General features: G+C 64.8%; 4 protein-coding genes across 5 annotated transcripts; 3 read left to right on the top strand and 1 right to left on the bottom strand.

Moving 5' to 3' along the window:
* The first annotated feature begins 967 nt into the window (after positions 1-967).
* Positions 968-12776, top strand: ELOA (elongin A). Of its 2 annotated transcripts, none has more exons than XM_035562245.2 (11): positions 968-1260; positions 4607-4663; positions 5240-5358; positions 6234-7452; positions 8745-8859; positions 9358-9513; positions 9753-9850; positions 10162-10342; positions 10880-10991; positions 11291-11442; positions 12060-12776. In XM_035562245.2, the coding sequence occupies exons 1-11, from the start codon at positions 1018-1020 to the stop codon at positions 12119-12121; spliced, it is 2514 nt and encodes an 837-aa protein (XP_035418138.1). In that variant the 5' UTR covers positions 968-1017; the 3' UTR covers positions 12122-12776. The 2 variants fall into 2 exon arrangements, with proteins under 2 accessions (XP_035418138.1, XP_035418139.1); XM_035562246.2 differs by having other exon boundaries at positions 1081-1260; positions 9361-9513.
* Positions 12777-14242: 1466 nt separating this feature from the next.
* PITHD1 (PITH domain containing 1) lies at positions 14243-16894 on the top strand. Its single transcript, XM_035562247.2, has 6 exons — positions 14243-14459; positions 14554-14597; positions 14675-14752; positions 15730-15834; positions 16358-16466; positions 16675-16894. Exons 1-6 carry the CDS (start codon positions 14268-14270, stop codon positions 16774-16776), a joined length of 630 nt encoding a protein of 209 aa, XP_035418140.1. The 5' UTR covers positions 14243-14267; the 3' UTR covers positions 16777-16894.
* Positions 16895-17076: 182 nt separating this feature from the next.
* Positions 17077-21534, top strand: LYPLA2 (lysophospholipase 2). Its single transcript, XM_035562270.2, has 10 exons — positions 17077-17153; positions 17925-18030; positions 18532-18563; positions 19133-19198; positions 19389-19436; positions 19612-19682; positions 19949-20022; positions 20113-20214; positions 20368-20544; positions 20699-21534. Exons 2-10 carry the CDS (start codon positions 17953-17955, stop codon positions 20747-20749), a joined length of 699 nt encoding a protein of 232 aa, XP_035418163.1. The 5' UTR covers positions 17077-17153; positions 17925-17952; the 3' UTR covers positions 20750-21534.
* A 1490-nt stretch (positions 21535-23024) lies between these two features.
* GALE (UDP-galactose-4-epimerase) lies at positions 23025-26323 on the bottom strand. Its single transcript, XM_035562269.2, has 10 exons — positions 26155-26323; positions 25803-25918; positions 25438-25551; positions 25119-25295; positions 24881-24994; positions 24719-24785; positions 24523-24608; positions 24328-24405; positions 24073-24187; positions 23025-23980 (listed from the first exon to the last, which is right to left on the bottom strand). The coding sequence occupies exons 1-10, from the start codon at positions 26273-26275 to the stop codon at positions 23925-23927; spliced, it is 1044 nt and encodes a 347-aa protein (XP_035418162.1). The 5' UTR covers positions 26276-26323; the 3' UTR covers positions 23025-23924.
* Between the last annotated feature and the right edge of the window lie 288 nt (positions 26324-26611).

Below are 26611 nucleotides of genomic sequence, written 5' to 3'. Positions count from 1 at the left end.
ACACTGGATGTAGTCTCTGCTTCTGTGCTGCCCAAGAGCACGAGCAATACAGAGAAATCTTCCTAGAAAGGTAAAAGGGGGGAAAACCAACAACAAAAAAATACATCCAGTTTTTGAATGTTCCCAAATCCCAGTTTGAAACTCTGGTCTGAACCTCGGCGGTGACCTCAGCTCCTCCAATGCATGGGGTAACAAATCTGCTGCGGGCCAGAAATAGCTGTTGCTGCTGTCTCGTGTCTGGGCACTGTTTGTTATGCTTGGCCATAAAGATCGGGTTTCCTGGAACTGAGTAATCCGCTCCTATTTAGCGCTGGGCAAAGAGGAAGGGGGGGGCTGTGTGTTCTTCCAGGCGTTTAGGGACTTCGACAAAACCGCGGAGAAGGAAGAGAACTTGGTAAAAGTCGCTCGCAGGGAAGAGGATGGGGTGCTGAGGCGGGGCGGCGCCGGGCTGGGCGGAGGGAGCAGGGAGAACAGAGCTGCCCGCAGCCCCCGCTCCCTCCCGGCGCCGCACGGAAGCCGGGGGGGGCGGGAGAAAAGCCGCGGGCGCCTGCACCGTCGCTGTGGTGTGGGGCCTGCGCCGTGAGTGACTCGGAAACTAAGCCAAGAGCCGCGTTTTTAGGAGAAGGTGCGGGGCCGCAGGAGCGCCCGGGGGGCCGCGCGGCTGCCTGCCGCTCCGTGAGGCTCGGCCTCGTGAGGTGGGGGCTGGGGCGGCGGCTGCGGCCGGGCTGTGCCGTGCCGGGCACCTGCCCCCTCCCTCCTGCCCCCCAGGCTGCCCCCGTTCGGAGCGCGTTCACGGAGCGGCTGCCCCGGATCCCGCAGCTCCCCGGGCCAGCGGTTCTGAGCCTCGCGGGGCAGCGCAGCCGGCACCGCCCCCCCCCAACACCGCCCGTCCCGGCCCCGTGCTCCGGCCCCGTGCCCCCGCCCCGCGGCGTTCCGGGGGAGGCGGGGCCGGGCCCGCCCCGGCCGCCTGCCAGCTCTCAACATGGCGCCGGCAGCGGCGCCGCGCCAGGCCCCAAGATGGCGCCGGCCCGGCGCTGCCCTCACCCGCCATGGCCGCCGCCGGCAGGGCAGCGCCGCGCGACTTCCGCTTCCCGCCCGCACCCAAGATGGCGGCGGCGGCCGGGAAGCGCCGTGTGGCGAGCGGGCGGTGAAGCCGCTTCCGCCGCCGCGGCCCGTCCAGCAGTAAAAATGGCGGAGTCGGTGCTGGAAGTCGTGGGCCGGCTGCAGTCGCGGCTCGCGGGCAGCTCCGAGCCCAAGAAGGTGACGGCGACGGCGGCGGCGGCGGGGTGGGGCGGGGCTGGCGGGGGCGGCGGGCGCTGCCCCGGGGGGGCCGGCGGCGGGCGGCGGGGCCGAGCCCCGGCCGGGCCGGGGCGGGTCGGGGTCGGGGGCCGCGTGTGGGGGCGGCCCGGGCCCGCAGCCCCCTCCCGGAGCGGGGCCGAGCCCCGGCGGGGGGGCAGCGCCGTGTCCCCGAGGTCCCGGCCGGCCCCGCGCCCCCCGCCCGGGCGGAGCGGGCGGAGCTGCCGGGGCCCCGCGGCCCGGAACGGAGCGGGGGGCGCCGGGGGGCCCCTCCCGGGGTCTCGCTCCCGGTCCCGGCGCGCTGCGGCCGCCCCTCGGGCCCTGTGAGCCGTGGGGCCGGGCTGGCCGCCCCCCGGTCACCCCGTGCCGGTCGCTGTCCCTTCCTCCGCTGCCCCCCGGCAGCTCTGCGGGGGCCGGGGCTCAGCGCCAGCCCGCTGTGGCCGGCTGTGGTGGCGGTCCCGGTCCCGAGCCTTCTCCTTCCCCGGGAGGAAGGGCCCGGGAGCTCTCCTGTCTTACGGCCGATACTTTTCAACGACGGCCCTGGAAGCGGTGGCGTTCCCAGCCCGTGTCGGACGGGCAGGCTCCCCTGTCGCGCAGCGGCTTTCTGCTTCCCCGCCGTGAGGTCCCTTCGCCCTCTGCAGCAGGCGCCGCTCTCCTGGGCCGGCGGGACAAACCCGCAGCTCCTCGGGGCGCTGCCCCCGCGTTAGGGCACCGGTGGCAGCCCGGCCTCCCCGGCCTGTCCTTCCGAAACGCTCCAGCAGCGCCGTGAGAGAACGACGCTTGCCCGGCGTTGTGTGGAGCTCTGTGTTGGCTGCCTGGAAGGTGCTGAGCGTTATTTTTAGGTGAAAATTTTTGTACGGAACTGCGAAAATGAAACCGGGCCCTGTTGTGATGGTTTGGAAATGGTCTTCTTGGGTTTTGTTTTTATTTTTGGTGGTGGTTTTTCCCCCCAGCAGCAGAGGTACAAACTCTGCAGCAGGACTGCTCTTCTGGGGGGAGAGAGAGAGAGGCAGCACGAACAGGAGAGCGCCGTGATGGGGAGGATGGGACCAGGCTGCGCCGCGCTGATTTGCTATCAGCGTGTGTTGTCAGAGTTGTAACGGTCTGCCGAGCTCCTAGTAGAAAAAGAAAACAATCTGCCTACCTTAAAACTTTATCGGGGCTGGAATTAACTGAGGTTTTATGGCTTCGGTCTTCTAGCTCATGGACTGAAACTTTGCCCTGCGCTGGGGTGGTTTAGAAGAGCCTCCCTGTGTGTGTCTGATCTGGTGTTGGTAAGCTACGAGCCGTGTTTTGCCTCCCACCTGTAGGATCCGTTATTCCCGAGACGAGCTACCAGGTTTGGCCTGACTTCAGCCGCAGGCACCGTGTGCTGTGCCAGGCTGTCCCCGTGGGGCAGGCAGGTCAGCGCTCCTCCATCCGCACTGCTCGGAGCCGTCCCGCTTTGAGGGCCTCGTGCGCGTGCCCCTGAGGTCCGCAGCTCGCGAGCAAAGCGGGGCTTTCCTGTGCTGGGTGAGCGCAGCTCCCAGAAATGTTCCTACCTGGTGCTGCCGGGCTGGGTTCCCGCTGGACGGTGTCAGCGAGTGCAGTTCGGGTATCTCGGCTGTTAGATAAGCGCCCTACCGGCGGCGCAGGTAACAAAGCGCCGTGTTTCCTGGCGGCGGCACTTCGAGGTTTACGACCTGGCTGAGAGTTCTGCTGGGCTCCGAGCTGTGTTAACGCTTCTGGTGAACGCGCAGGTGTAAGGGCTCAGCAGTGACACGTAGGCAGCGGCGTGTGTGCGCTGGCCCCTCAGGAAGCCATCTCCTGCTTGGAGGCGTGCGGATGTTTCCAGCCACTGCCTGCAGAGACGTGGAATAAGCCAGTTCCCGATGGAAGTGTTCTGGGTCAGACGCGCGGGTCCCCTGGCCTCAAACCACGACGATTTCCCCGGGCTGTACGAAGCCCTGAGATCAGCCCAGCTGAGAACAGCGCTTTTCTTTTTGGAGTTCGGCCCCGAAGACAACAAATAACCAAAGACCAAAAAATGCGGTTTGAGGCGTTCTGGTGAGGCGTAGCTAGGAAACGGTTGGGATGGCACTGAGGGTAACGGGAGTTCTCCCTTGGCACGTGCTCTCGTGGTGGGATGTCTGTGAGCAGCCTCTCCAGGAAGGTAACCGGCCTGCAGAGGAGCTGGTGCTTTAACACACCCGGTTTGCTCCCTTCTGGCTAGTACGAGCTCCGTCCATCCCTCCTCTCCCTTCATGCCCCTTGCCTTCCAGCAAGTGCTTCGTGTGCACGTCCACGTCCCTGCGCTGGTGCCGGGAGGGATTCGTAAAACACACTTATTTCCTTCCAAAGGAAGAAAACCCCAATTTCTTTGATCCCTGCGTGCTCTACGCGTGGGTGACGGGAATTGTCAGGCTGACGGCGCTGGTATGAGCGTGAGCGCGGCGCGTTAGAGAGGAGCTCTGGCTGGGGCGGCCCTCTGTACGGCGCGGAACAAAGCCCGGCTGTGTGGGTGCTGCAGGGCCGGGAGTGCTGACGGGGCTGGGCCGTGGCTGCAGCCGTGTGGGGAATAACGCGGGGGGCAGCGAGGGGCAGCGCGGTGCTGCTGGGTGCGCGCCGTCGTGCCCCGTGACCAAACAGTCTGCGGGTGTCTCGGTGAGGCGACGCCTCGAGCCGCCGGGGGCAGAGGCAGCGGCAGCGTGCCCGGCGTGCGGAGCAGCGTGTGGGCAGGCAGGGCCTCCTGAAGGGGAGCTGGCGTTCGGCACCGGGGCTCGGGGAAGGGAAAAGAGGGGGGCTGGAAGGGATCGGCTGCCTCCAGACAGAGCAGCTGAGAGCAGAGGGGCTGCCAGCAGCACCGGCCCGGGGAGCGTCTGCAGAGGAGCTGGGGGTTCCTGAGGTCTTCAAGAGCATCTGGAAACCTTGCCTAGTTTGCACAGCTTCAGGAGGGCGTCTCACCTGTTCCACTTTCCCCCTGCCTTTGTCAAGGGACGTGATTCTCGGCACCGTTCTGAGGGTGACGTTGTGTGGTGCCTCTGCTCCCGATGCTGTGAGCCACAGTTAGGATGCCGTCCTCTGTATAGAAAGGGTTCGTATCTGAGTGTGTTTTAGGGCTCTCAGAGGCTCTCACAGGTGAAGAGACAATTTCTTTACGGTCGGCCATAGTGTTCAGCTTCCTGGGGGCTTGGTCTGGAGCAAGGTACCAGCTGTCTGCTGCTTGGGTCTTTCTGACGAGCTCCCATGCAGCGCGGGGTTCTATTCCTTTCTAATCACAGTGTGTGGTTCAGTGTGACAAGCCTGAACGCTCTCCTTCTTGTCTCTGCAGCTGCTGAAAAGTCTGAAGAGGCTCTCGGAGTTGCCCATCACAGTTGACATTCTCGTGGTAAGAGCTGTGAAATCTCTCGCGCTTTCATCGTGTCTGTCGAGTGCCAGTAACCGCGTGCCGGAGAAATGCTGCTTTCCCTGGAGCAGGACGTGCTGCCTAAGCCGCCTGCTACAAAGCGGTGTCACAGACCTGCTTCTGATCAGGTTCTAGAAATTCCAGGCACAAAGCAAGTGGGCAGCCATGGAGGGCAGGGCTTTGTCCTCAGTTCTTCCAAAAGCTTCGCGCTCGATCAGGGTATGGGGTCAGTTCCTAAATCCATGCCACCCCAGTCACCAATAGGAGCTGCTAACCCCTGGAAGTATTAATGTCTTCAAATAGTTATGGGAAATGGGAACTTAGCTTATTAAACTAAATAATTAACATTTGATTAAGGCAGATTTGTTTTCTTTACAGAACTCTAGCAAACTATACAATGTCTGCTGAAGCCGTAATGTGTCGGGTGTGGTACCTGTGCTGTTAGGTCAGGGAAGCTCGTTTCTGCCTCACAGCGACAGGTAGCGCTTGGTAGGAAGCTCAGCAGAGCTGAGAATGGATTTTGCCAAGACGAATTTGTGTCTTGACTCTCTCCTGAAGGAGACAGGCGTGGGGAAGACAGTGAACGGCTTGCGGAAACACGAGCTGGTAGGAGACTTCGCAAAGAACCTCGTGGCCAGGTGGAAGAAGCTGGTGCCGGTCTCCCAGGAGGCAGACAGGTAGGTGAGCCCGCTCGGTTGTTCTCGATGGGTAAGCTTCGTTAAGTCTTCGCAGTGGAGGTTATAAATTACTCTGACCATGGAAAGAAGAGAAGGCTCTGGAAAAACTTGTAGTGCAAGTGTGCTAACTCTGCGTGGCACTTTTGCCTTGGTTTGGAGTAAACTTCCTGCCTGCGCCAGCCACAGGGCGCTGGGTTGCTGACGGCTGCAGTTCAGAGTCAAGGCAGGGGCCAAATCTCACGTAACTGCAGTTTGATGGAGAGATTAACGGCGGATGCCAAGAAAGGGCCTTACCAGAGCAGGAGGTGCCGTCAGCTCGCTTCCCGTTGTGTGATGCCAAGGAGGGGGAGTTCCGGGCCCGAGTCAAGGCAGCGGCTCGCTTTGAAAGAAGGCTTCTGTGTGCCCAAATCCCGTGGAAACTGAAAGCTGAGGCTAGCAGCCACGTCGCGGTAACAAAGCTGTGCTGAATCCAGCAGTGAGATCATTTAAGTGTGGGTGATAAAGATCCAGTTAGTCACGGTGACTCCGATGGCTCCGGTATCCCTGCAGGCTTTAACTGGTGGACTGGAGGCCGTGGTCTCTGTGTGCGCCGTACAGCCAGGGCTGTGCGGGTGCTGAGAGGTCTCGTACACGTTTGTCTCTGCTTGCCTCTAGTCCTAATAAAAGTGCTTCATCAACTCCTGCACCAGACGTGTAGTTCCTAAATCCCTGAGCGCTGCCGTGACAGGGACAATTAGTAATATTCCTGCCACAAAAGTACCAAACGCAAGTTTAGTCCTCTGTAAGAGATTCCCACCCATGCTGTCTGTGGGGTGTAGCTCTTTTCTTTCACACTGAGAGCTTCGTCTAACTCATTTGTTTCCTCATCCCTTTAGAAATAACCTTGATTCTGAAGACCGTGACTACGAGAGGAGCAGCTCAAGGAAAAAGCAACGAGAACCTTCCCCCAGAGAGGATGAGGAGCATGACCAGGACTATTCAGAGCCTTTCCAGCCTTCCTGCAGCCAGTCCTATAGCCCAGACCACAGGGAAAAGAAGTCCAAAAGGTATTCTGGGCCTGAGAGGGCCCATGAGACTTATGACTATAGCAGCCAAGAGGATAAGGGATGGAGCAGATCTTCCCCAGCGCTCTCTTCAGATCAAGAGTACTCAGACTATGGACAAGCTGTGTCCCCTGAGCCAAGCGAGAGCCCTCAGGACATGTACACAGACCCTTACGCCTCCGAGGAGCAGGAAGAACCTGCAGTATTTCATCAGAAAGCTGGTAAAGGCCACGGTTTTCAGGAGAAGCTTGGGGGAAGCCGAGAGAGGAACCCTGGTGAGTTCCACGACAAAGGGAATGTGAGTCGGAACAAAGAGCACAAGGCTTCTCACAAAGAGAAGCAGCGACTTGACGGCAGAGTGGAGGACAGGACCTCTGCCTTCAGCCCAGAAAGGTCGCACAAGACTTCTTTTAAAGAGCACCTCCGAGAAAGCCCCGTGGCAGGATGCAGCAAGGAGAAGCAGAGGATGTCGGATGGCACCAAGAAGGAGAAGAGCCGAGAAAGCAGCTCCTCCAGAAAGGAGAAGCTACACGTGCAGCCGCACTTGGAAGAGTCTCCGGACAACCACGTGAAGAAGCGAAAACATCGGGACGCTGACAAAAGCAAATTGGAAAAGTCCAAGCCAGGCCTGGAGACGTCGAGCAGAGAGCGGGAGAAACGGAAAGCTGAGAGTGACTCCTCAAACAGGGTTAAAGAGAAGGGGATTTCTGGGAGCTTAAAAACTTCTGAGGGGAAGCACAAAGCCTCTGAGGTGGACAAAAAATCTGTGGGCTTTTCCTCAAGTTTTGGGGAAGGGGAAGTGGAGGATGAGTTTGAACAACCGACGATGTCCTTTGAGTCATACCTCAGTTACGACCAGCCCCAGAAAAAGAAAAAGAAAGTGGCCAAACCCTCCGTGCCAGCTGGGGAGAAAGACCAAGGGCACAGCAAACAGAATGGATCCAAAGCCAGTACCAAGAGCTCAAGCTCGAGTCGGAAGAGTCCAAGCCACAAACGGACGAGTGAGAAGAAGGCAGAGAAGAAACAGCCAGAGCCTCCTAAACCAAATAGGGTAAGACTTTGAAGGATCCAAAAGTGAATGAAAGAGGTGGGGTCGGCTGTCCTTGGTCCTCTGCCTTCTGGGGCTTGTTTTTTCCCCCCGGAGGCGCTGGGCTGTGTCGTGCATCGGGCTGTGCCTGCGGTGTCTCCCTGGTGCCCGGGCCTGTGACTCCTGGTTCCTGCCGGAGCTGTGCCTCGCACGCCCTGTGCTCAGAGCAGCCTGGTGGGCATCGCGTTGTGCTGTCGGGTGGAAACGTGCGGGAACGGGGAACGGAGGGGAGCAGGAAAGGAATGCAGTAACCAAAACCTCGCTTAGTCAAAGGTGGGGAGAGTAAGAGACCACCTTCAGCTGAATATACGAAAAGACGTTGGATGTGAAGTGCTCGTTTAAAATGGGGAATGTCTTTGGTTGTGAGTCAGCTTCGAGTCCTGCCCATTGTGTAACGCATCTGCGTGCTAGCAGGGTTCCCGAATCTAAGTCCTTACGGTCTCTAAAATTGTCAGTTTTTGTTACCTTTATCAGTGCTGCAGTTTTGTTAACTAAATCTGTTGGTCTGAAGAAATGGGAGAACTGATGTTACAATGCAGCTCGTTCTAGAAGCCTGACCTTTTGTGAGAACTTGACAAATAAGTAATGTTTCTGTGTGTGTTCGTTGCCTCGTGGATGCCAAAGCTGTGTATATAAGTACGGGTTAAAGTGTAAAACCATTACTACTTAACCTTTTTACTCAACTTTGAAACACTTCACTCCTCCAAAAGTGTTTTTTTTTTTAACCTTAGCAGCATTTTAAAATCCCCCTTTGCCGTTCATTCGAACAAGCATTTAATACAGACGTTCTAGATTTTCCCCCAGTGCGCGAGGTTCCCCTCTCCTCCTCCACTACTGAATCTTTTGCAGGAGGGGAGGAGGAAGAAGAGAGACTGGACAGGTGAGTGAGTGCTTGGGTCAGGATGTTTTTGCCAGCCTTCTCTTCTGTGGTTTTTTTTTTAACCTTTGCCTCGTTAATCTGGCCGGGGCTCTCGTCGGAGTCCTTTAGCGCTGAATTCAACAGGTTGAAGTTGTGGACGGCTCTTACCAGAGGGTGCCGAGTGATTCAGATCCTGAATTTTGGCTCGATGTGTGGACGGCCCTGGCAGTCACGGCGACGTGGCAGAAGCGCAGCCTGCCCGGGCTGTTCCCTGGTGCCAGCTGACCAGCGCTGCGTGGCTCGCTTGGGATGCCAGACGAAGTGCAGCTCAGTGCTGTTGTGCGCTGGCAAGGTCTGACATTCTCGGCTTAGCTGCATGTACATCCTCTCCTTCCAGATACTCATAGATGTGGTGCCAACGTTGCCAGACATCCCGCTGCCCCCGATCCAGGCCAACTACCGCCCTCTTCCCTCAATCGAGTCCATTACCTGCTCCCAGACGAAAAGGAAAGGTATGTTGGGCAGGATGACGGGTTTGAAACGGGCTGCAGGCACTGCTCACGGGAGGCAGTGGGAGTGGGTACCAGCTGGGCTCAGCTCTTCCTGTTGGAGGCCAGTGCCCTGCCTGATGCCCGGAGCCTGGGCTGGAATAGAGTCGAACACTTCAGTTAGAGGGGCCTTCACAGGTCGTCTGGTCCTGACCACCTCAGGGCTAACCAGAGTTACGGCATTAATGAGGGCATTGTCCGAATGCCTCTCAGACGCTGGTGATTTCCTTCCCGTGTGCTTTTCCTTATTTCCGAGGAAGATCGCTTGCTGGCCCTTGCGGGGCTTTGGACTTGCTCTTCCTGAAATGGGCGGCAGGTCTCCTAGAGAAGACTTGGTCCTTTGGTTTGTTTGGGCCATTAGTCTGCTCCTGGCTGACTCTGGCTTGTGTCTCGCGTGCCGTTCATCAGGGTGGGATCCCTGTTTCTCTGTGCCTTCCTTACTCCAAGTCTTGCTTCTTACAGCAGTGTCCTCGCCGGTCGAAGAGAGTGAGGCAGGCTTTACAGGTCGACGGTTGAATTCAAAGATGCAAGTGTATTCGGGCTCCAAAACCGCCTACCTCCCAAAGATGATGACTTTGCACGAGCAGTGCATCAGAGTCCTCAGTAACAACATCGACTGTAAGTACCGTTCCCGCTCTGTGTTCGTCACTCTGCCCTGCACACACACTGCCCTCTCTCCCCACTGAAGTCCCGGGGACTCGTGTGTGTATCACGCCTACAGCTCCTTTCTCCCTCCCCTCGTACTGGGTGGTAGCATGCAGCATTGCTGGTTTTTCTACTGCGTTTCAGGGTATCAAGCCCTTTCCTTGGCAAGGAAGGAGCGGGATAAATACTGTGTGCATCTTGCTTCTCTCTAGCAATCTATGAAGTGGGTGGTGTCCCTTTCTCAGTGCTGGAGCCTGTGTTGGAGAGATGCACCCCAGAGCAACTGTATCGCATCGAGGAATGCAATCATGTGAGTGCCTTGCCCTGGGGAAGGGATGCTGACACGTGGACGTGCTGTTCCGTCCTCGTCTGCAGTAGCAGAATGGCAAAGAACAACATTCTCCGTGAGAAGTGTGAATTCTCTTGCTCGAGTCACAAGTTCCCAGATTTGCCATCTGCCAACTCTTGCTGCGGGCTGGCCCCAAGCCCTCTCGCCTGCTGCGGTGTTCCAGCGGCGCTGGAGGCAGCTGATGCGGAGGGAGAGGAAGGGATGGCTGTGCCAGGGGACAGGGAGGTGGAGGCGTCAGGAAGGATCCCAGGTTACCTGTGGGTTTGTTTCAGGTTCTAATTGAGGATACGGATCAGCTGTGGCACAATCACTGTCTCCGAGACTTCAAGAACGAGAAGCCAGAAGAATTTGAGTCCTGGCGGGAGATGTACCTCCGGCTTCACGACGCACGAGAGCAGCGGCTGCTCATGTTAGCACGGAACATCGGCTCAGCTCACGCCAACAAGCCCAAAGGTGGCGTGGGGCTAAACGGCCTGGGGAACAGACGGGTGTCTGGGAATGCTGCCTAGGGGAGTCTTTTTGTGGGGAAGCTCTTGCAGAGCGGCTGCTTTGAATCTAGTCCAGTTTAGGAGTTGTTTAACTCTTGTTCTCCATGTGGCGGCCCTTGATGGCTTAGCAGGCTCTAGAGCTCCTCCACGGTGTGGTCAGTGCAGGCTAGGCAGGGCAGTGTTTTACAGCAAGGACAAATTCAGAGGCACCTCCTGTTCTAGAGCTGCTAATTCATGCTGGGGTTGGAGAACCGCAGGGTGGGGGAAGCGTTCCTCCTTGTTTTGGTGGGCAAAATGAGAACGACTGGCCTCCTCAGCCTGACTCGTCACAGCAGGCGGCGTGACTGCAAGAGGTGCAGAGCTGAGGGAGGAGGCTCTCACCTGAGCTTTGGGATGGACGAGCTGGGGAAAGGTGCTGGGAGCTTGCTGCAATGACAAATAGTGAAGAGCCTCCTTTATGTCAGGCTGGATCTAAGCACTGTTTCCCTCTGGGCGCCTGTAGGTAGAGTGGCCAAAATGGCCTTTGTGAACTCCGCAGTGAAGCCACCTCGGGACGTACGGAGACGACAGGAGAAGTTTGGAACTGGAGGGGCCCTTCTGCCGGAGAAGACCAAGTGAGTGTTTCTCAGTAGCACTTACTGTTCGGGGCCTTTTCTCCTCTGGGCTCCTGCCAGCTTCCCCCTGAACCCCTGCATCTTGGCAAGAAAGGAAATTGTGTATTTGGGAGATCCTTCTGCAGCGAAGCTTGTGACTGTAACAGCCTCTTTCTTGCTGGGAAGGGTTGAGGTCCTGGTTGGTGCTGGCTCTGCGTGATAGCAGCCGTGCTGCTGTTAGCAGCGTGGCTCATGTCTGAGCGGCTGCGTCAAATCACAGGAACACCTCCGCTGAAGTATGTCCTGTCTCCGTGTTTCAGAATAAAACCAGTCTTCTACACATCTGGCAAAAGCCACGCTCGTGTGAGCGAGGAGCAGTCCTACGATGGGCCCAGCACCAGCAGTGCCCATTCTGTCCCATCGTCAGGTAGCACCTTCTCCTCCTACGACCCCAGGAAACCACCAGTGAAGAGTAAGTACCAGCCACAGGACATCCGTGGTCTCCTGTAGCTCCTCCCTAGGCGTGCACGAATCTTCTGCTGCGAGAGAAACGCAGACTGTGCCTGGGGGGTGATGTTGGGGGCCTCTCCATGAGGAGGAGCAGGGTGGTACGGTCCGTTCAAACTTTCACTAGAAAAAGCGTAGGAAAACATCTGGAGGTGCAGGGTCAGGGTGTGGAGGCTCGGGTTTGCTTTTGGGCTCTCCAGAAGTCCTGGCAGCACCTAAGGCAGCTGTTGCTCCCGTGTGTCTGTCGTATTGACCTGCTTGCCGCTGACGGCTGTGTCAGCCTGTCCCTAAGGGTACCAGCGAGGCCAAGAGCCTGCATTTTCCCCCGTGCTTTCTGTATCCACCCAGCTGTTTGTAGTAAGGAAACTGTAGTGCGGCTCCTCCGGGAAGGCAGCAGCGAGCTGAAGCCAAGATCTGTTGCCGCAGGGCAGAAAGCAGCGTGGGCCCTCCTGTGTCTGAGACCCGAAAACAAGACGGGCTGCAGTCAGCGCACACCTGTGCGCGCCTCACGTCTGCTTTGCTGCTCGCTGCTTTCCTCGCCTGACCTCCGCTTTAACGTTTTCTTTTTCTTCTCTTTTGCAGAAATTGCACCCATGATGGCAAAGACTATCAAAGCTTTCAAAAATAGATTCTCTCGGAGATAAGTTTGCAGCGCAGAGCTGGGAAATTCCCTCTCGTGGGGAAGTGGCACTGAAGGGGAAGCAGGTACCCGATCAGCCCAGGTCCCTTGAACTCTGCGGAGGCTGCAGCTGCTGGGAGAGGCTTCGATCTGCACAAGATGACAGCACAGTATTTTATCTTTTATTCTTGTCCCTTCCTCTGTGTCAAGCCCGCTTCCCTTCTCCCTGACATCCTGTTTCTGGCCTTGTCTTCTGTCAAAAGAAGGGTGTACAGAATCTCCAGACATGAGAAAATGTGAAGTCTTGGCACCTGCTGAGAGTGGGAGATCCAGAGACTATTTACTATTTAACCTCTTAATAAATTATGAAAAGGTTTTAATTAATCCTCTGCCCCTCTAGCCCACCGGTACTATTTATGTTGCTCCCAGTAGTCTCCCCCCTCCCGTTGCAGTCCAAGGGCCAGCCTGTCTGACCAGCGGGCAGGAATCCGGCCGGGTGGGCGCTGGTTGGCCCGGGGAGCCTTTCCCCGTGGCCTCGTACCTGCAGGGCCCGAGGTCCCACCTGGGCTCTCTGGGACAGGTGGCACTGGTGGCCCTTCTGCTCATCGCTCCTTTGGCAAGCGCATCAAGTCCCGAGGCTTTGCTCTCTAATCGTATATCTTAATAAACTCTTAGCTCTCGACCTTCTCTCTGCTGGTACTATAGATCTTGTACAGCCGCTCACGTTGTTGTGCAGGGGTGCAAAGAGCCACTGGGGTCTCTTTCTCTGCTGCTGTCGTCTTCTGCTGGCTGCTGGGAATAAAACCGTGAAGGGTTTGGGGAGAAATCTTACTGTGCACCGATGAACATTTTAACTTTTTTAATTTTGAGGGAGTGGACTTTGTCTGCCTCTGGAATTGAAAATGTTTTTAAAATATTAACGAAGGCATTGTTTGCCTCTTTTAATGGAAAGAAGGAATAAATTTATCTTGTTTTCTGTGTGGGACTGGGAAGGATTTATTTTCAGTTTGGAAGCTGGTGCTTAAATCCTCTTCTGTCCCTGTACCTTTTCCTCCGCCCACTCTTTGGAAAAAGCGAGGGTTTTAGTCTTTGAACCTAAAACCGCTTGACGGGGGTTGGATGGAAGCGAATAACGGAACGTGTCCCGCTTCTACTGCGCACGGACTTCGCGGCAGCAGGTGCAGACGGTCGGTTGTACTTGGTGCCCGAGGAGCTGGAGCTCTGGAAGGACGGACGGGGGGTGCGGCCCCGCCGCTGGGGCTGGCGAGGGGGCACGGCCCTCACCGAGGGGCGGCTTCAGGACGCGCTGCGGCCGGAGCCAAGCGGGCAAACGCGAAGCCGGCGGGCGTTCAGCCCGAGGCGGGGCGGGGGCGCTCGGGCCCGGGCCGTGCGCCGCGGGAGCCGGCCTCCGTTAGGGCTCGGGAAAGGGAGGGCTTCCCCCGGCACGAGCCGCGCTCCTTCCCCGAGGGCCTCGCCGTCCGGGTGCCGAAGGGGCGGGTCGCGGCGGGCGGGGGCGGCTCCCGAGGGCCCCCCCTGCGGGGTGCTGAGCGGGGAGCCCCTGCCGCGGCCGTTCGCGGTGTCCCGGTTCCAGCGCCCCGCTGTGCCCCGCTCCGCCCTTCTCTGCCGGTCCCGGAGCAGCGCTCCCGGGCCGGGGCCGCGGGCCGGCCGCGTTCAGCTTCCCGCGTAGCGCCGGGCTGCGGTGCGGGGGCGGCGGGGCCGCGGACAGCCGGCAGCGCCTCGCCCCCTGCCCCCCGTGCCGCGCCTGCGCCTCCTCGCGGCGGGGGCCACAGGACCGCGGGCACCCCTGGGCCCCCCCGGCGGCTGCTGGGACCCCCCCTGGGTGCCCGGCCGGGGGGGGGGGGGCCGCGGGGCCCGGAGCTGAGCGGCCCCGAGCCCGGCGCGGGGCTTCGGGGGGGGCGGGGCGCGGAAGGGGGAGGGGGAGGGGGCGGGGCTTGCGGTGGGCGGGGCGTGAAATGGGGGGCGGGGCTTGCGGGTGGGCGGGGAATGCAAAGAGGAGGGGGCGGCGGGCGGGGCTCGTGGGCGGGGCGGGGCTTGCGGTGGGCGGGGCTCGTGGGCGGGGCGGGGCTCGCTGTGGGCGGGGCTTGCGGTGGGCGGGGCTCGTGGGCGGGGCTCGTGGGCGGGGCGGGGCTCGCTGTGGGCGGGGCGTGGCCATGGCGCAGGGTCCCGCGCACGGCCCCGGGCGCTGCTGCTGCTGCGGGGCGGGGGGCGGCGGGGAGCGGGGCGCGGCCTGGGGGCTGCACCTGCGGATCGACCGGCAGCGCCTGCACTGCCTCAACGAGCGCCGCGACGGCAGCGGAGCCCTCGTCTTCCGCGCCTGGGAGGAGCGCGGCGACCGCGGGAAGGTGCGGCCGGGCCGGGCCGGGCGGGGGGCCCCGGGCTGAGCCGTGCTCGGTGTCCCGGTGCCAGCCCCCCCCCGCCCCGCTCCTCTCCCCGCAGTTCGTGGAGAGCGACGAGGACGCGGAGCTGCTCTTCAACGTGCCGTGAGTGCGGGCCCGGCTGCGGGGCCGGGGGGGGGCAGGGCGGGCGCGGGGGGGCAGCGCCGTGCGTCTCCCCGCAGGTTCACGGGCAGCGTCAAGCTGAAGGGCGTCATCGTCATGGGCGAGGACGACGGCTCGCACCCGGCGGAGATGAGGCTGTGAGTACCGCGGGCGCTGCGACGGAGCCCCCGGCCCCGGGTGGCTCAGCAGGGTTGTGCCGGGCCCGGCAGAAGGAAGCCGGGACCCGCACGGGGCGACCCCGGCTGCTCGCTGGGCGTCGCTTGAGAAACGGAGCGGCGATTTCGGTTAGAGCTCGGCGGTCACAGCGCCGCCTGCGTGCCCTGACGGCCCCGGCCTGCCGCCGGCTTCAAGGGCTGCAGGAGGGGGAACGGGCCGGGGAAGGGACGGGTCGTGCTGCGGGAGGAGGGAGGGACGTGGGAATGTCCTGCCCCCAGGGGAGGCCTGCGGGGCTCTGCCCAGCGCTCCTGCTCTGCTCCTCCGTGCAGCCTGCGTTAGCTCCTGCAGGGGAGGGGCAGGGGAGGGCTCCTCACTGCTGCTTTTTTTCCCTCACGGAAGAGTATTGAGTATGCAGTGCTTGCTGGGGGGGGGGGGGAAGCCACCATTATGAAGTCAACGTTGCCCTCACTGTGCCACAAACATGGATGTGAAGCGCCGTCAGGGCTTGTTTTGCACATGGAAAGAGAACAAGGGGCTCCTGGTCCTGGTGTTGGTCTGTTTTACTCCTTTGTATCGACCACAAATGCCAGCGCTGCGCTCGGCTGTAACTTGTTACCAGCCGAGGAGCAGGAATCGGTTCCCAGCCTTGTACTGGGGCGGCCGCTCCCCTGCTTTCCCTTGTACCAGAGCCTGGGTTCCTTCACGTACCCATGTGTGCTGACATCTGCATCTCCTCAGCTTTGTTCCTTGCTCTCTAGCTTGGTAGCTCTTCAGGGTGTTGAGTGTTCTGGAACATGATGATGCATTGTGGTGGCGTTGGTAATTTCTCCTGTAGTAGGCAAAGCAAGTCCAGCGTGTTATTGTTGAGAAGAATCCAGGTAGTGCTAATGAATGGGGAGGAAACCAATTAGTTGATGTGCACTTAATAACTTCCCAGGTTTCCTTCCTCTCTTCCCAGGTTCAAGAACATTCCTCACATGTCCTTCGATGATGCAGCCAGGGAACCGGATCAGATGTTCAGCCTGAACCGGGACCCCACGGGCGAGCTGGAGTACCCCACCAAGTACGGCATCGGGCGTGCAGGTGTTGCCTTTCCTGAGCGGAGGAGCTGCCCCCTTTCAGCCCCTTCAGCCTGCCGAGGTGCCGCTGGGCTTTAGCAGAGCATCAGTGCGGGCAATTCCCTCCCTTGCAGCTCACTGCTGCCTGTCATAGAACTTGTCTCCCCTGGCTCTGTCCTGCCCTTGTCACGTGAGAGCTGTGATCCCCAGCCGTGACAGACCCTCCCCAGAGCACGGGGTGCCTGCTGCTCACGGCCCAGGCTCTGTGGGGAGCAGAACTGCCCCGGTGTCCTGGCCCCAGTGACAGCTCATTGCTGGCCGGGGCGATGGCTGCTCACCGCAGGGACAAGGGAAGCTGCTCCTCCTGCCCCCTCACTCGTTTGCCCCCAGGTCTGACTCGGATGGGGTAGGAGCGATGTGCAGCGCCCAGCTGGGGCCAGGAGGCGGTAACGCAGGACGGCGCCAGTGCCCTGCCTCTGGGGCGGCAGCCTGTACGCAGAGCCGTCTTCAGGGGGTTTTTCCTTGCAGAGTTGCCCGTTTCTCCAGCGTTAACCATCTCTCCATCCACTTCCCGAAGAACTTTGGAGCAGAGACAACCAAGATATTTTATATAGGCCTCAAGGGAGAGTGGACAGAGGTAGGTCTGAGCAGGGCAAAGCTGAGCAGGGCTGGGTTACTGCTGTGAGGAGAGCCTTGACTCGCGGCTCAGGCTGGGCTCAGCTGAGGAGGAGGTGGGCGGCACGGTGAGGGGGGAAGGCCGGGGGCGGGCGAGGGGGGGCGCGGGGCAGCTCTCGGGGCCGTGTCAGGGCCGTTCGGTGCCGTTCCGCCCAGCCGTGTCCCCGCAGGCCGCCCGGCACGAGGTGACCATCTGCAGCTACGAGGCGGCGCCCAACCCGGCCGAGCACCGGCTGCAGCAGCTCACCCCGCAGACGCACTTCATCTCCTAGCGCCGCCTGGGCGGGACGGCCGGGGGGCTCCGGGGGGCTGCGGCCCGGTACCGGCCCCGCTGTGAGCCCCCCCCCGGCGCCGGCCCCTCCTCGCTGCCAATAAAGGACCGGGCTCGGAGCCGCCGCTGTGGCCTCGTCTCCCGCGCGCGGCGGGGCCGGGGGCGACCGGGGGGAAGCCGGGGGGGGGGGGCCGGGGCCGGGGCCGCGCTCCCGGTGCTGCCGTGCCCGGTTCCGGCCGGGGGCGGGGCCCGGTGGCTGAGACGGCCGCCCCGGGGGGGGTGCGTCACTTCCGCCGCGCAGCCCCGGCCGCCACCCGCGGGCGGAAGTTCCGGTGGGAGCGCGGCGGCGAGCCGGGAGCGCGGCGGGCCCGGGCCGAGGTGCGGGGCGGGGGCTGCGGGGGGGGCCGGGCCGGGCCGGCTCGGGGGGCGCTGCGGGGCGGGGGCGGCGGCGGCGGCGGGCCCGGGGAGCGGCGCTGCCCCCCCTCCCCCCCCCCCCCCCGCGGGGCCGGGAGGTGCCGAGCTGCTCCGGGCCGGGCCGGGCCCCCCGCGGTGCCTCCCGGGAGGCGGCCGGGCCCCCCCGGGGCTGCCCCCTGCCGCTGCCGGGGCGCTGCGGGCACCCGGGGCAGCCCCGCGCCCGCCCCCGCCCCCGGTACGGCAGGGCCGGGGCCCGGAGCCGCCCGCGGGACCGGAGCCGAACCCCCCGGGCCGTGCCCTGCCCGCCCCGGGGAGCCGGGCGGGGAGCGGGGCCGGGGGGGGCAGCGCTGCCGGGGCCCGGCTGGGACCGGCCGGGAGCGGGGGCTCCGCTGCTCGCCGCGCCCCGGGAGGCGGCGGCCGGCCCTGCCCGGGGCCGGGGCTCCCCCCGCGGCAGACGCGGGTCGGGCTCCCCGCGGCCGGGACCCGCTGCCGCCGCTGCCCCCCCCCCCCGGCCCCCCGCTGCCGTCCCGGGCACGGCTCCGGCTCTGAGGTGCCCCGGAGCCGATTTTAACGCTCCCGCCGCCGCCAGTCCCCGCTCGCCCGCCCCCCGCGCGGCCCCGGAGCTGCGGCGCGGGGAGCGTTCGGGGGCGCTGGGCACGGCGGGGCTGTCCCGGGCCGCCCCCGGCAGCTCTGGGGGTCGTTTCCCCGCCTTACCTCCGCGCCTCCGTCCCGCAGGTGCCAGCGTCGGAGTCTGTCTCGGTGTATGTGCGGTAACAACATGTCTGTCCCCCTCCTCGCCGACGCCGTGACCGTCTCAGGGGCAGAGCGGGAGACTGCCGCGGTAAGGGGCTGCGTGGGGCAGGTCGGGGGCTGCTCCCGCGGGGTGCTGGGGGGGCCGTGTGCTGAGCCCGCGGTGCCCCGGCTCCTCCAGCCTCCGCTGAAAGGGGGCGCGGGGCCAGCGAGGTCTCTGGGGGAAGGAGCGGCCGTCCTCGGGGCTGGGAGCTTTGGTTCTGGGGCCTGGCCCAGCGCAGAAGCAGCAGGCGCCGGGAGCACCGGGAGCGGCGCAGGGGGGGTTCTGTGGGGTTTTGGGTGGCTCTGCTGCTGGGCAGCCGGGGGCACGGTGCTGATGGCACTGCTGGTGCTGCTGCTGTGCCTGTTCCGCCCGTCCGTAACGCTCAGAGCTGCCCAGACGTGTCACCAGCTCCGGCTAATTGCTGCCTGAGTCTCTGCTAATTAGTGACTGCGTGGCCTTTTGCCACATCCCTGCAGCACCCCCGCCTCTCTCCCGGCACGCCGGCCGTCGCACCAGCTAATTCTTTGGTTTTTCTGCTTAATTCCACAGGTCATTTTCTTACACGGCCTGGGAGACACGGGGTGAGTGCTGCCGGAGCTGTGGCGTGCTGAGGGCGGGCCGGGGCCCAGCCGGCGCCGCGGGGGCAGCTCGGGGCCGTGTCTGGGGCTCTGATCTCAGCCTCCGCAGCCCGGCCGATCCCTAACGAGCTGATCCACCCTAACGGGGATCCTCTGGCCGGCGGCTGTCTGCACTCAGCTTCGATATTTATGACGCCGGCAGCCCCCCGCTCCCCGCGGGTTTGACTTCCTGTGCTCGTTAGGACAAGCAGATAACACGGCGGTGTTCCCCGTCCCTGGGAGGGCTGCGAGCTGGCAGGAACAAAAGGCTGCTCCCTGCACGGGGGGTTCTCTCCCCCTCTTCCCCCGCCGATGGCAGCCCCTCTGCCTCCGGCTGCTGAGATCTGGGCTGGGGGCTCCTGGGGGCTCCGGGCTGTTGGGGCGGGGGGGTGGGAGCCAGGACAGCAGCGTCAGGGCTGGGCATCGGCAGCCTTGGGGAAAAGCTGTCCTGGGGGAGATCCCTCGCTGTCGCCAGTGTCCTCCGAAGTGCTCAGGCAAGCCCTGGTCTCCTTTCTCTTCTCTCTTCTCCCCAGGCACAGCTGGGCCGATGCTCTCTCCTCCATCCGCCTCCCCTACGTGAAATACATCTGCCCTCACGCGTAAGTGCTTGGCGACGGGCTCGGGAGGCCCGGGTGCCCCGGCTGGGACCTGCGGGTGCTCCCTGGAGTCGCCCTGCAGCCCCAGCCTGCCGCAGGCCCCTGGGGCAGATGTCCTGCAGCCAGGGCCCAGACCCTGCCCCCCCTGCTCCTGTTCGTTTTGACCTGAACCCCCCAACTTTTGTCTCCGCAGGCCCCGGATCCCCGTAACCCTCAACATGAAGATGGTCATGCCCTCCTGGTCAGTGCTTTGGGTGCTGGGGGGGTCTCCCGGAGCGGGAGGGACCCTTTTGGGGTATTTTGGGAATTTGCCAAAACCCAGCCTCCTGCAGGAGCCGGGAAGGGCAGAGCTCCCAGCTCCCTCCTCCCCGCGCGCTGGCGGACGGGTTCGGGGCTCACTCTGCTGCTCCTCCCAGGTTTGACCTGATGGGATTGACTCCGGACGCACCTGAGGATGAAGCTGGGATCAAGAAAGCTGCAGAAAACAGTAAGGGGCTTTGGGGAGGGGAAGCACGGAGCTGTTGGGTCTCTCCCTCTCCAGGGCAGCAGTGGCTGTGTTCCTTCTGCCTCCCCTTTCTGCTGTCCCGTGGTTCCAGCCTGGCTGCAGCCAGGGACCTCTCCCTGTCCCCCCCCCCGCCCGGTCCGGGGACCTCTCGTGGCTGCCCCTCCTGTGCCCTGCGCCCACCCCAGGCCCCGGGGGTGTCCCTCGGCAGCTCCCCCGTTTCACCGGCCCGTTTCTCTGTCCTCGTCCAGTTAAAGCAATTATCGAGCACGAGATGAAGAACGGGATCCCACCCAACCGGATCATCCTGGGGGGCTTCTCGCAGGTGAGCGGGGCTGCGGGGGGCGGGCTCGGCCCCCTCCTCCCTTCCCGAAGCCCGGGGACTCGTGGCGCTGACGCCTTCCTCCCGCTGCAGGGCGGCGCCCTCTCGCTGTACACGGCGCTCACCTGCCAGCACCAGCTGGCCGGCATCGTGGCGCTCAGCTGCTGGCTCCCGCTGCACAAAGCCTTCCCGCAGGTACCCGCGCCGCCGCCCTCGCTCTGCGGGCGGTTTCGGGGTGGGGGTTCCCCTCGGGTCTCCGCTGCGGGGAGCCTGGGGCTGCTGCTGCAGGCACGAGCCGCCCGCGGCGGGGGCTTCACCCCCCCCTCCTCCCTCCCTCCCTGGCGGCAGGCGGCGAGCAACGGCGTGAACAAGGACATCGCCATCCTGCAGTGCCACGGGGAGATGGACCCCATGATCCCCGTGCGCTTCGGGGCCCTCACTGCCGAGAAGCTGAAGTCCGTCGTCACCCCCGCCAAGGTCCAGTTCAAAACCTACCCCGGCGTGATGCACAGCTCCTGCCCCCAGGTCAGTGCCGCGGGCGGGCGGAGGGGACGGGGCTGCCGGGGGCGGGCGGAGGCTCGGACCCGGGTAGGGACCTGCTGAGCCCGAAGCCCCGGGCAGCCCCGCGCAGCCCTGCGCAGCCCCGCGCAGCCCCGCACACCGGGCTCTGCGCTCGCAGGAGATGCTGGCGGTGAAGGAGTTCATCGAGAAGCTGCTGCCCCGGATCTAGGCAGAGCCGCTCGAGACTGTCGCAGGGAAGGACGCCGAGGCCGCCGCCGCCGCTCTTTCCCCCGTGACCCGTCCGCTGCACGCGGAAGCCGTGGCCCCCCCCTCGCCGCCCGGCCCCCGCCTCGTCCCCTCTCCTCGCGCCGCCCCGCTGCGGCTGGGGGTGCCCGTCCCTCCCCGCCGCCCTCGGAGCCGAGGTCGGAGCTCTGTGAGGCGCGTCTCCGGGTGGCCTTCCCTCTCCTCTCCCTCTGGGCGGTTTCGGGGGGGGGGTCGCCCTCCCCTCGGTTTCCCGTTCAGGCACTGCAGCGTTCGGGCCGGGCGGGGGGCGGGCGAGATCTTTGTTATTTGTTTTCTTTTGTAACAGTGTTAGGGGTGGGACGCGCCCCCCGCGGCGGCAGGAGCAGCGTGGGCACGGGGCAGGGCCGGGCACCCCCTGGGGCTCCTCCTCTGCCCTCGGCCTCGCTCAGGTGACTCACGGGTTTTCGGTCAGAGCTCAGGAACCCGGGACTCTCCTGCCAACGCCTCGAGGCCCAGGGAGAGGCTCTGCTCGGGGCTGGCGCTGCCAAAGGCTGGCGGAGAGGCGCCTGCGGGGCCCCGGCCCCGGCCCTGTCGCACACGCACACTGCCCCGGGCTCGCCCTGCGCCCCTGCAGCCCTCCTCCAGATAATCGCCTCCTTCCTCCTCCTCCTCTCGTTGCTTTTACAATCTTCTCCTCAGCCCTGCGGGGGGCCCAGAGGCGTCTCCCCCTCCCTCGGCCCAGCTCCGTGCCCGCTGGCCAGGTCCGTAACGTCTCTCTTGCTGCTACTTCTCCTTCCCTTTGGACCCGGGCTGGCTCGGGGCGGGGGAGAGGGAGGCGAGGGAAGGGCTCCTGGCCCCGGGGGCCCGCTCCTGGCCCCGGCCGGCGTGCGGGAGGGAGCGGCTCCGCTCCCAGCCCTCACCTCACCAGCACCGCCCGGGAGCCGCCGTGCCCCTCCTGCGGGGCCGCACGGGGCCTCGGCGCTGCCCCGTGCCCGGGCGGAGGCTGGGGCCCTGTTGGCTTCCCGCGTGCAATCAGAGGCTGCCCGGGGCCGGGCCGGGCCCCTTCACCCAGCTGGCTGGAAGCGGCAGCCCAGGCTTTGCCTCTCCCTGGCCAGGAGCGCTGTGGCACCGGCTGCACCGGCAGCGGCCGCGGCACGGGGCCGTGGCGGCCATCGGGGAGCTCCCGGGGGGCTCCCGGCTGCCCCCTCCCCTCCCGCAGGGCCGAGGGCACTCGCTGTTGAGCGGCGCTGCCCTTCTCGCCTCTCCTCCCTGGGCTGAGCCCACGGCACTGCGGGGCCCCGCGGGGCTGGAGCTGGAAACGTCTTTTAAAAAACCAGAAGCCTCAAGCCCCTCTAGGCTGAGGGCTGCGGCTCTCCCGTGCCCGCTGGCTCTGTGGGGCGACGTCCGGGCCCCGTCCTGCCCTCGCCCCGCAGAGCCCCTCGGCACCCCGGGGCTGGGGGCAGGCACCTCCCGGGGGGGCGAGGGCTGCGGGGGGCTCCGGCCCTGCCCTCCCCGCCTGGGACGTGCAAAGCAATAACCCGCTCTCCGGAGAGCCGGCTCTGTCGGACCCACCCTTGGTTTCCTGGGTTGTTTTGGGCTTTCTTCGTTTCCTTGGGGAAGTCTTAAACCAGCAAAGCTGCTGCTGGCAGCGGGGGGAGCCCGGCTCTTCCCCGTGCTTGGGGTTCGGTGCTGCCGCCCCTTCTGCTTTCTCTCTGTAAAGCTCCTGCGCCCCCGGCCGGGGCGGGAGGGCGGCGAGGGGCTGCCTGGGACGGGACCACGGCTCCCCGCGGGCGGCCGGCCCGACCCACGCGCCTGAACTGGACCCGTGGGCGCAGCGGGGCCGGGAGCCGCGGCCGCCCGTGGGCAGAGGCTGGGAGGCGCCGGTGGCCCCGCTGCAGCGCGTGCTGCCCGCTCCGCGTGAGCGGCACCGACCGGGGCCGCGCTGGGACCGCGGGAGGGCGAGCGGCCTCTCTCCATTCCTCACCACAGCTTTCTTCTCCCCTCCTGCCCCCCCCCCCCTTTTTTTTTTTTCCTCCCTCCTCTCCTTGCCTTCCTTGTAAACGTTTGGGATTTTTTTTTTGTGTGTGTGTTCCACAGAGTCAGCCACAAGGTTAAATAAACCATAAACCTCTCCCAGCGCAGCCCTGGTGCCCTTTGTCACTCCCGCCCCGTCGGTGCCTCTCCCGCAGCTCCCCCGTGCCCCACGCTGCCTCGTGGGGCGCAGCAGCCCTGGCGCAGGGAAAGCAGCACGGAGCTGCCACTTAGAAAGTAAGAACGTTTATTTAGAAAGAAATCAAAAGCTCGAGTCATAATTTAACTTAAGTTATCAATCTAAGGGACAGCGCACCGGGCTGGCCGCAGCCTCTGCCTAACGCAGCCGGTGTCGCTGCCGTAATAAATAGGATCCGGATTTGGCAGCGGAGCAGAGCCTTCTCCTGGGCAGCCTTTGGCAGCGTGATTACAGAAGCGGCTGCTCAGGCCCCACAGAAGCAGGAGCAGACACCTGAGCCCCCCACAGCCCTGGGCAGGGGCTCCTCCGGCCCCACCAGCACACACGGGAGGCGAGACCTGGTCCCCAGGGCCACTGGGGAGGGCAGGAAGGAGGCGGGGGAGGCCCCCGGCAGCCAGCAGGGCCCAGTCCCCGGGGCTGGAGGGAAGGCCCCGTGGAGGCCCCCCTGGGGCTGACAGAGGGACACCTGGGGCCCGAGGCCACGACAGAGGTGCTGGGCAGCACCGCCCTGCCCTCGCCTCTTGCCCTCGGGGCCCAGAAGCCTCCCCGGGACTGAGGCAGCAGCGAAGGGGGAGCTTCCTCAGCGAGACTCACCCCTTTGAACAACGGAGGCGGCTTTCTGGGGCACTTGGGAGGGCCCAGGAGCAGCCTCGGCCGTGGCTGCAGCTCCCAGCCCAGCACCTCCCTCCTTGCGGGGGCTCGCAAGAGCCCCCGGACGTTTCCACGAGGGGATTTGGTGCCCTGGGTGCCGAGGCTGGGCCCTGGCTGCCTCGTCGTGGTGGCGCTGCTCTGTGAGATGCTGAGGACCTGGGAGGAGGAGGAGGGGGGAGCCCGCGGCCGCTCCTGCCCCGGGCGTGAGGTGGGCGGGGGGGCAGGACCCCCACCTGGGCTGGGCGCAGCCTCGGCCGGCGGGCGAGCCCCGGGGCAGGGCTCAGTTCTTGCTGAAGCCCGTGGGGTTCTGCAGCTGCCACCGCCACAGGTCCTCGCCTGCACCGGGGGAGAGAGGCAGTGAGAGATGGGGAGGGGGGGGGGCGCAGCGGGGAGGGGGGCACAGTGCAGCGGGGAGGGGGGGCTCTTACACATCTTGTCCAGGCCAAAGGCAGCTTTCCAGCCCAGCTCACGCTCAGCTAGCTCAGGGTTGGCGTAGCAAGAGGCCACATCTCCCTCCCGCCGGCCCGTGATCTTGTACTTGATCTGCAGGAAAGCAGCGCCGTGGGGGCTGGGGGCTCCGCGGGGGGCACTGATGCAGGTGGGGGGGCTGGGGGTGGCGAGGGAGCCCCGCAGGAGCTGCCGGCTCTGTGCTCGCAGCCCCGCAGGCTGCGGTCAACTCCTACCTCCCTCCCTGAGGCTTTCTCCATGGCACGGACCATCTGCAGGACCGAGTAGCCGGTGCCGGTGCCGAGGTTGTAGATCTGGCAGGAGGACGAGGGAGGCGCATCAGCTCCCTCCGCGAGGGCAGGAGGGCCAGGCCCCCCCTCGTCCCGCCCGGGGCTGAGAGCCCAGCCCAGGCCCAGCCCCGCTCTCGGTACCTTGCAGCCGCAGTTCTCCTTGAGCTTCTTCAGAGCGGCGATATGGCCCTTGGCCAAATCCACGACGTGGATGTAATCCCTGACACCTGCCGGGACAGACGGTGAGCGCCAAGCCCTGCCCGGCCGCCGGGCTGGAGCTGCGCTGGCTGCCGGTGGGAGGGGGTTTCTCTGCTCCCCCCGTCCTGCAGCAACGCACCGGTTCCGTCGATCGTCTCGTAGTCGTTCCCAAACACGCTCAGGAACTCCCGGCGCCCCACTGCCACCTGCTCGGAGGGACAAGCCCGCGAGAGCGCTGTCAGCCCGCGCCACGCAGGCACCGCAAGCCCGCAGGTCCCCCAGGGCAGCAGCCGGGCAGTACCTGCGCCACGTAGGGCATGAGGTTGTTTGGGATGCCCTGAGGATCTTCTCCGATCATGCCGGACTCGTGGGCACCGATAGGGTTGAAGTAGCGCAGGAGAACGGCGTTCCAGTCCTAGGGAAGCGCACAGACGGGGCTGCAGTTCTCTGCGGCGCTGCTGGGCAGCCCCAGCCCCAGCCCCCTTTGGGGTGGAAACCCCCCGGGTCCCAGCCCCGGGCTCCCTGCAGCAGCTCCTCACCTTCTCTGCCTTGCAAAGATCTCGAATCATCTCCTCGATGAAGTACTTGGATTTGCCGTAGGGGTTGGTGCAGCCTCCGACCGGGTGGCTCTCATCCAGCGGCAGGTACTTGGGGTCCCCGTAGACGGTGGCGGAGCTGCTGAACACGATGTTCTTCACGCCGTGGGCTTTCATGGTCTGCGGGGCGGGCACCGGCCGCTGCTGAGGCAGCCAGCTCCGCGCCCCGCTCAGCCACGCGGCTCTGCCCTCGGCGGGCACCGCACGGCGCTGGCCCGGGGGGCACCGTGGGGGGGGGGGGGGGCAGCGCCCCTCGGCTCACCTCCAGCAGGCGGATGGTCCCGGTGAGGTTCACCCGGTAATACTCCAGGGGCTGCTGCACGGACTCGCCCACGGCCTTCAGCCCCGCGAAGTGCACCACGGCCGAGAAGCGGTGCTGGGGGGGGGGGGGGGGGAAGGCAACGCCTGAGGGCCGCGGGGCAGCCCCCGGGTGTCGCGGGGGGGGGGGCTCCCGCTGCGGCCCGTGGCCGCGTGACGCGAGGAGGGGTCTGCCCCGCCCTGCCCCGCCCCGCCCCGCCGGGACGAAGCCCCCTCCCGAGGCAGCGGCCGCCCGGTGCCCGCCCCGGAGCCTCCCCCACCAGCCCCGGGGGCCGTTTGGCGCCCGCAGCCCCCGAGCCCCGGCCGCACCTTGCCGAAGAGCTCCCGCAGCGCGGCCCCGTCGGTGACATCGAGCTCGTGGAAGGCGATGGGGCGCCGGGCGAGGAGCTGCACGCGGCGCAGGCTCTCGGGGAGCGCGTCCGGGCCTGGGGGACGGGGGGAGGGAACGGGGGGTAACGGGGGGTAACGGGGGAGAGAGAACGGGGGGGGCTGACGGGGAGAGGAGATAGCACGGGGGGGTAGCAGGGGGGAACGGGGGGTAACGGGAAGGGGGTGAGGTAACGAGGGGGATGAAAGGGAGACGGGGGGGTACCGGGGGGTACCGGGGGGTGCCGGGGGGTGCCGGAGGTGCCGGCTCCTTCCCCCCCGGGCCGCGCCGCACCTCGGATGGCGTTGTGCAGGTTGTCCACCACGACGGGCGCGTACCCCGCCTCGGCCAGCTGCAGCACGCAGTGGCTGCCGATGTAGCCGGCGCCGCCGGTGACCAGGACCTGCTCCGCCATGGCTGCGGCGCGGGGCAGGGCCTGAGGCGGGGCCGCCACGTCCCGACCCGGCAGGGACCGCGCGGGGGCGGGGACAGAGCGGGGCCGCCCTCGGCGCTGCCCGGAACCCGCCCCGACCCCGGCCCCCCGACCCCGGCCCCGGCCCCCCGCAGCCGCCGCCGCGGACCCCGGGAGCCCCCCGGGGACAGGGCAGGGCCCGTCCCGGCCGCCCTCCCCCCCCCGCCGGTCCCTGCCCGGTGCCGGGCGCGGCCCCTTTAAGGCCCGGCCGCTCCCCCCGCCCCCCCGCTCTCCATGGCAACGTGGCACCGCCGCTACGGGGCGGCCGCGCGGCCAAAC

Source organism: Cygnus atratus, chromosome 23 (genome assembly GCF_013377495.2).
Source record: "Cygnus atratus isolate AKBS03 ecotype Queensland, Australia chromosome 23, CAtr_DNAZoo_HiC_assembly, whole genome shotgun sequence".
Taxonomy (NCBI): Eukaryota; Metazoa; Chordata; class Aves; order Anseriformes; family Anatidae; genus Cygnus; species Cygnus atratus.
Note: the sequence above shows the minus strand (reverse complement) of the source record. Positions and strands in the feature narration are given on the sequence as shown.